The following is a 7,816-nucleotide window of genomic DNA, read 5'->3' as shown; positions in this document are numbered from 1 at the left end:
CTCTCTCTCTTTCCCGGTGGTAGAGTGTATGTACTTAATGTATCCAACATGGGAATATCACTGCTACGTTGCATCTACATTTACACCGTTCGTTCGTTCGTTCGTTCATTCGTTCGTTCGCTAACGTGGCAAGTTGAAATGGGGGACAAAAATGGACAAAAATGGACAAAAATGGACACCAACCTGCCACCAACTGAGAACTTAATCGATAAATTGTCTTTCGTTACGTCGACATGTCGAAAGTTGAAACACGCCAAAGCTTGTATCTCGCATATAACCTCTCGAAGTACTTTTACATATTCCATCGAAACGGATGCTCGTCAGGAACATTCTCCTCCATTAGGAAATCGCTAACCCAATTGGCTTTATCGGTGCGCAGCCAATCAGGTTCCGGTTGAACGTGCAAAATGATGTCAAACCAGCGACTTCTCCTCGTGGTTGGTCGGTCATTCGGCCGATTTCCGAGGTTAAAAAAAAAAAGTTGAAGCCCATTTGAAGGCGGGGCAACAGCAAAATCCGGGGAGCAAGCTCGATCGTACGATTAATGCAGAAGTTGTACGCAGTAAGCACTTACTTTGGTCGGAGTACCCTTTCGAGACCAATCCTCAAGTAGGTACTGTACTTACTTTGAGTACGGTTGATGCGGATGAGGTTTCTCGGAGAACAGAGACAGAAAAGCTTTTGCCGCGGCGTTGCCGTAATTATAAGTCAAGCTAAGTTTGAGTAGAAGAGCATTTCTCGGATCCCCTCGTGATGTGATTTTCTCAATTTTCTTTCTTAATTTTCTTTTCTAAATTCTTTCTTCTTTTTCTTCTTCTTCTTCTTCTTCTTTTTCTTCTTCTTCTTCTTCTCCTCCTCCTCCTCCTCTTCTTCTTCCTTATTATTCTTCACCATCGACTTGACTTCATTCTCGGTCTCTAATTTTCGCTCTTCCATCCATGTATGCACCACACAAAAGCCAAATTTGAATAAATACATACTACTTCTTAAGTACCTATCTACATATCCAAAAAATTAAAATATATAAAATATATAAAAAAAGAATAGACCAAAATGGAGCCTATGGTCATCAGAATATCTACATCAACCTCGACTCTCCAGCTACAGAGAGCACTGCTCGCCACACACGGTGCGAGCACTGGGACCCGAAGACTGCGATCTGTATGTGCCCGATGCCGCCGTCCAGTCGTCGCCAGAAGTCCAAATGCAACACATCCCTCACCACGGTCGTTCTCGACGGCACCGGTATCATGCCAGGCAAGGAAACCGCGACTACTCAACATGACCTCTCCAGCAGTGTCTATCCAGAAGAGGGGAGCTATGGCACAGGCCGTCTCACAGGAGATTGAAGAGGGTAGGTAAACTTCCCTTCCAAGGAAGCAAGGAAGGAAGGAAGGAAGGAAGGAAGTAACAAAAGTAACAAACTAACCATGATTCTATCGATATATCGCAAACAGATTACTATCCTGAACAACCTGAACCTTCCCAGAACCCAGGTCCTATTGATAAGTACAAAGAACTTGTTAGTGAAGGGAAGCTTCGTGATGATGACCATCAAAGAAGTATGAGATTCCCAAACAACAGCCGAAATAAGCCAACGATCGATAAACTAACAGGATTTTTTTTAATTTTTTTTTTTACCTTTGTAACCAGAGATTGTGGTCAAGCTCCAAGACTTGCATGACCAACTCGTCAACTATGACCCCCCTGTCGTGGTCCATCCGCACATCGAGCCACCGAATCAGAAGAAAGGACTGGTAAGAAAAAGCCGAAAGGTACCTAATTCCACCAAAGTTCTGTGTCACTGACTATGAGCCGAACAAGCTGTCGTCCTTTTTTGGTGCCAGTAAGGACCCTAAGGCCGACCAGGACAAGCATAGTCGGGAAGGTAATGTCGTGTTCTCATACGACACCTCGATTGCCCCCAAGATATTCGACTTCTCCGGCCTTTTCCAGCCGAAAACGATTATCCCAAAGACAGAATATGACCCTGAAAACACCCCCCTTGGTCTTTATCTTCATGGCGATGTCGGATCAGGCAAGACCATGCTCATGAATATGTTTTACCTGACACTCCCACCGAACATTCTCCGAAAAAAACGCATACATTTCAATGCTTTCATGCAGGACGTTCACCGGCGGATGCACAGGGAAAAAATGAAACATGGGTCCTCGTTCGACGCACTGCCCTTTGTTGCCGCCGACCTTGCGGAAGAAGCGAGTGTGTTGTGCTTTGATGAATTCCAGTGTACTGACGTTGCCGACGCTATGATACTGCGACGGTTACTGGAGGAAATGATATCACATGGTGTCGTTATGGTGGCAACATCCAATAGGCATCCCAATGACCTCTACAAAAACGGCATTCAGCGGGAGTCTTTCGTCCCCTGCATAAAGCTTCTTCAAACCCGACTCGAGGTGCTCAATCTTGACTCGCCGACAGATTATCGCAAGATAGCCCGCCCCGCATCTGGTGTCTATCACTTCGGACTCGACGACGCTGCAGTCGCGCACGCTAACAAGTGGTTTTCGTACCTTGGTGACCCCAAGGACCCCCCACACCCGGACACTAAAATAATATGGGGGCGTGAAATCAAAATCCCATTGGCTAGCGGGAGGGCTGCGAAATTCGATTTTCAAGATATCTGTGGCAAGCCAACAAGTGCGGCAGATTATCTCGAGTTGACAAGGCACTACGATGCATTTGTCGTAGAAAATATACCCTCAATGGATATAAATTCAAGAGACGTAGCACGAAGGTTCATTACATTTATCGATTCTATATACGAAGCAAAGGTTGCCACCAAACTGCCGGCAGTAATTTCATTTATTTTCATTTTTCCATTACTGACCACAAGTTTTTGTTGCAGGCGGCGCTCGTTCTTACTTCAGAAGTCCCAATCAGCCACATATTCATTGCGAACAGAAAACTAGCCCACTCCATGGACGGCCAACAAAAGAGCGACGACGCCCAAGGCCTCAGCCCCGCGATGCGAATGTTGATGGATGATTTAGGCATGAATATGGATACCTTAAAAGAAAGCAGTATTTTTACCGGCGACGAAGAAAAATTTGCATTTGCTCGGGCGTTAAGTAGATTGAGTGAGATGGCTAGTTCGTTTTGGATTGAGAATAGAGGTGACTAGAGGAAGATATGCTGTGCAAAGTTAATAGAGTTTTAGACGTCTAGAGTTTTTTGGCTGGCTGGCTGGCTGGCTGGTTAGCTAGTTGGAAATAGTAAGAACGCGGTAGCATTCTGCTTGGAATATAATTACGTAACGTCTATAGAGAGGACTGTTTTGATATGTATAAATGATGCATGGTACAAATATATTCAAAGGGCTTCGATTTCGATCATCCGACCATGTGAGAAGTCAGTACATGTTAAATTCGCATACAAGAAGTAGTTGCCTAAATTATAAAATTCGACCCAAATTCGATCGGTATTCGAAACTTTAGGAGCCAAATCGACAACAACGGCATCATGTAGCCCCGTGTGGACGCGTCCACAGTATTGGATTACGTTGTAGCAAAGCATGGCTGAGCGGTGATAACTAAAGGGAAACAGGAGAATGAGACGACGATCGATAGCGGTAAAAAAAAAAAAGCTGTACTTATACAATTATGTACAAAAGAGGCACATGCATGTCGAATATATAAGGGTTATAGAAGCAGAAATTAGAAAAATCGGCCGCAATAAACCATTCAATGCTAAAGGGCTCCATGAGGAGGAGGACATAATTTCAAAAATTTCAAACCACATGAGAGGATATCATTAAATCTCGACTCGGTAAAGTAAGAAGTATGCTCATTATTACAACAAGAAAAGGAAAGATTGCCATCCTAAACGCCAATGACTCCAGAGCACCCCGTACAATTGACCCAATCCTAGTAGAGTGATCTGTCTTGTCATTTCTTAGAAGCCGAGCATAAAGAGCTCTCCGCGAACCACATTGTCCCGGCAACAACAATTAGTGACTTCACCGACGTAGCTTGCTCGAGATAGCGCTCTTAAGACTACTTCCACCGCCAATCTTCCATGCAGGTTTTCTTAGTTTATTCAGGGGGTTCGATCCGGGTTCCATTTTCATCTTATATCGACCTTGTACAATCATGTGTACAACATTGATGACACCGAAGGCACAGGATCCGATCGCTCGGAATGCTGCGAGACCAGCCACAGACCATAGGATGACTAAAGCGAAAGTTGTCAGGGGCCTGTACTTATTTCCGTAAACTGGAATCTGGAATAGCAGGAACTTACAAGTTAGGTAAAAATTATTAGCAACGTTCTCAGTGCTATAAGCTTCCGTGATTCCCATCGCAAGTAGTCCGTTGGCAATAATCCAGGAAATAACCATGTAGGTTCTGACACTTTTATAGTAGTCTTCTTTAAGCTGGTTTGGGTTTGGTGGGTCCGATGGAACTTCAACTCGATCACGAAGATTCCTTAGCGCTTCGTCATATCCTGAGTCGATATCAAGTTGCTCGGATGGAAGCTCAATATTGACGATATCACCTTTCTCCTTGACGACAGCACCCAAATCAGTATTGATGACGTTATCACCCTTTGTACCCCACGTAACGTCGTGCGTATTGCAAAAGGCATAGATTTGCAACGTGCATATGTAAGACGGCAACATTGCAAAATACTGGGCCGATGATGTGATCATATGCCATGGTTCGAGATATAGGATGGACATCAAGAAGTAGAGACCGACTGTTGAGCAGACCGAGACCACCATATTCATGAGTAGATTCTCCCCGGCCTGGAATTCATCTGGACTACTTGTAACCGTCCGGATCACCAGGTAGAAACCTATGGAAGTGGTATATGCCATGATAAAACCAAAGGTAACCATTGACCAGAAGAACAGCCGGTTTGCACTGAGGACAGGAATCGTTAGACTAACACACAAATGATTCTCGATAGCTTTTTGACTTACCCTTGGGGTCTATTCCCCAAAGAGAGAATAAACTGGATGCAAATAAGGAGCGTAATCGTGAATTTCATGAAGATAAAAATCCTTTTACCCCAGCCATGGCCAAAGGGGTCTATGGTCGGATCTGTCAGAGCCCCAGCTACAAAGTAGAAAGTAAGGTAAAAGTTTGCCTTTAATTCAAAATGTCAGTCTCGATAGGTGCTAGAATGAATTTATTTGGGGAGCCTACCAACGAGAAAAAGGTAAATAATAGAGAAATAAGTTGGTAAAAAAACTCAATATGTAGAAGTATCTTCCGAATGATAGAATGATCCGTCTGCCATATCTGTTTAAAATGACTTAAACTGTAAATAGCAGCGAAGAAGGCTCCGTTTAGCCATCTACGGCGTTGAGAGACAAACTCCGGAACAGCATCTGGGAAATAGTTGTATTAGATTTCAGCAAAACCAAACGGCGTAATCAAGATACTCACCTGGTACATCGGTTTCACCTGTTGCGCTCTTAACATACTTTAACACCCACCTCTCTCCTCGCTTTGCAACCAACTCCCAGCACAAGATACGATCTTCTGCCAAGTACATATTGGCGGTGAAGACATCTGCGTCTCTTCCGTGCAGAGTCTCTCCTTTGAAGTATTGGCTGAGCGGGCCGTGTCCAGTCACGGGGTCATTTTGAAGGGCATAGTACCGATAAGCTGAGAATGCGCCCGGCAAAACCGTGATATATCCGAAAACTGACTCAAGGGGCTTGTCGAGGATATTTGATATCTTGTACTCGAAATTCTGTGACGCTACAAGCGGACTGAGCAAAGCTGAGCCACCCTTACCAGTCATAGCTTTAATCTCGCCGCAGGCACCAGCGACATTTGAATTCGTATCGAAGGCCTTCCACAAATGATAGAGTGATGTAGCACCGGGCCGTGTTCCAACATCCAACAATATACAAATGTTGGGATCCAGAGCAGCGCTGAAGGCATTGAAAAACCAACGATGTGAGTTCAACTTCTTTGAGTTCTTTTCTTTGAGGCAGAAAATGGTTTGTACTGGAACGATACCCTTTTCGGCACCTTTGAACTTCAAGTCGGCGTCTAAAGATACCTGTGTCGTATATTCATAGACGTGTGCTGTGACTTCTCGGCCGTTGACCAAGTTCTTTGCGATACCATCTTGGTAACAACCCATTGCGGCAAGAGCGTCTAGGACCCGAGGGTGGATCTTTTTACGCCCGTCGGCGACGATGCAAACAACGATCTTCTGCCACCCGTCCTTTCCCCAAACTCTGGATTTGCTACGAGAACACATATGTGCAATATTTCGCATTACTCCGTGCATGGTTCTTGTGAAGCAAATTTCGTCTTCGTTATACATCGTGACGCAAATGCAAAGTTCAGTATCTCGCTTCAAGATATTCTGTCGTAATTGGTAGCCTCGATTGATAAAATCATCGGGATCACATGTTACGGCAGTATATCTCATTGATGTATATTCTTCTTCATCTCGACGAGGTAAAAAGGAATGCAAAATCGAGGGGATTTTGCATTCGAGAATAAGCTCTCCGTTGATAAGGCGAACCTGTTTTTGGGATTTTTGAGCTTTTCGATGCCGCCTCTCTGTTGCTCCAGTTGGGGCAGGGCCATAGTGCTGGCCTCCGGCCTCAATTGAAGCTTCACCGAGATCTTCTTCATCAATCTTCCGGTAAATGTCGTCCTCAGCTTCTATGGTGACAGTATTGTCGGTGTCATATGAAGTCGTGCTTAAACTTGATTTGTGAGACCTGAGCGCTGGTTTACCATCTCTTCGGTCCTCAAAGACACTTTCGTCCTCATCGTCCTCATCGTCCTCATCGTCCTCATCATCATCATCATCATAGGAATCTGTCTCGTAGGTCTCCGCTGATGTGCTTGCAAGAGAACTGAAGTCGTCTCGGTGATCCTGTTTCTTCGAGAAAAGTGGGGGCGGTCGAGGGAGCGGTCTGGAATCCGCAGATGACGTCGTACTATAAACACCAGGCGTCACTGGTCTCGGACTACCGTTGAGATCAAGAGGTTCATATGTATGGGAAGAGGCCTGGGGTCGCCGCCAGTCTGCTGTTGTCCTCGTGGCTGGCGTCCATGGACGCTCTTCACCGGCCTGACCATTTGTGGGTGCCCATGGAAGAGGAGATTGGGAAGATGATGATGGGGCATATGCCTGGTTGTTTGTTTGCCGGAGTGAGAACAGTGTTGTTGTTCTAGAAGGGGACATCAGGCTTGGAGAGACAGGACGATATGATCGATGCGGCGTGGCAGGTCTACGACCAGAAGGTATAAAGTTTGAGTCAGCAACAGATTCAACATAAGGTCGTCGATATGTTCCTATGTTCCGAAGTAAACAGGGAGGATATGCAGCCTCAATCTGGATCTCCATTTTGAACAAAGTATAGCTCTGTCCGCGGTTTTGATACTTCAGAACTGGCTGTTGTGCGAGAGCGTCGAAAATCGCGTTTCGTAGAACCCACATCCGGGTCCATGCGCCAATTTTTAAGACTCTGAGATCGCTGGAATATTTGGCAGATGTATATGTGGAATTCGATATCTACTTACGGTTTGTAGGACGCCGGCTCTTCAAACTGTTGTGCCATCATTCTGACACTGCCTGACGAAGGTTGCCCAGTAATTCTTCGGGATTGATATTGGGAATTGTACCCATCCTGAGGTTGTCGGCTGCTGCTGCTGCTGTAGTCATACCCTGGTGGAGGGCCTTGGTTGTCCATGGCAGCGGCAGTGATGAATTTGCGATGGTTCTCGATCGTATGGCCTTTCTCTCAAGCTTTGGGACCAAGGAGGATAACCAGCTAAGCTATCCGTTGCCTGTTTTGTTCCTTATAGGAAAAGC

The 7,816-nt window shown here is 45.4% G+C and overlaps 2 protein-coding genes across 2 annotated transcripts; one reads left to right on the top strand and one right to left on the bottom strand.

The window, feature by feature from the left end:
• Positions 1-1,053: 1,053 nt before the first annotated feature.
• Positions 1,054-3,146, top strand: AOL_s00079g32 (uncharacterized protein; the record flags this gene model as incomplete). Its single annotated transcript, XM_011123907.1, has 5 exons — positions 1,054-1,354; positions 1,458-1,562; positions 1,654-1,757; positions 1,825-2,817; positions 2,871-3,146. 5 exons carry the CDS (start codon positions 1,054-1,056, stop codon positions 3,144-3,146), a joined length of 1,779 nt encoding a protein of 592 aa, XP_011122209.1.
• Positions 3,147-3,980: 834 nt separating this feature from the next.
• AOL_s00079g31 (uncharacterized protein) lies at positions 3,981-7,694 on the bottom strand (the record flags this gene model as incomplete). The annotated part of the gene is made up of 6 exons (XM_011123906.1): positions 3,981-4,195; positions 4,265-4,887; positions 4,947-5,113; positions 5,173-5,357; positions 5,416-7,478; positions 7,525-7,694. The coding sequence occupies 6 exons, from the start codon at positions 7,692-7,694 to the stop codon at positions 3,981-3,983; spliced, it is 3,423 nt and encodes a 1,140-aa protein (XP_011122208.1).
• Between the last annotated feature and the right edge of the window lie 122 nt (positions 7,695-7,816).

Source organism: Orbilia oligospora, assembly GCF_000225545.1.
Source record: "Orbilia oligospora ATCC 24927 unplaced genomic scaffold scaffold00079, whole genome shotgun sequence".
Lineage (NCBI taxonomy): Eukaryota > Fungi > Ascomycota > Orbiliomycetes > Orbiliales > Orbiliaceae > Orbilia > Orbilia oligospora.
The sequence above is the reverse complement of the archived record's forward strand: the minus strand, read 5'-3'. Positions and strand labels throughout refer to the sequence as shown.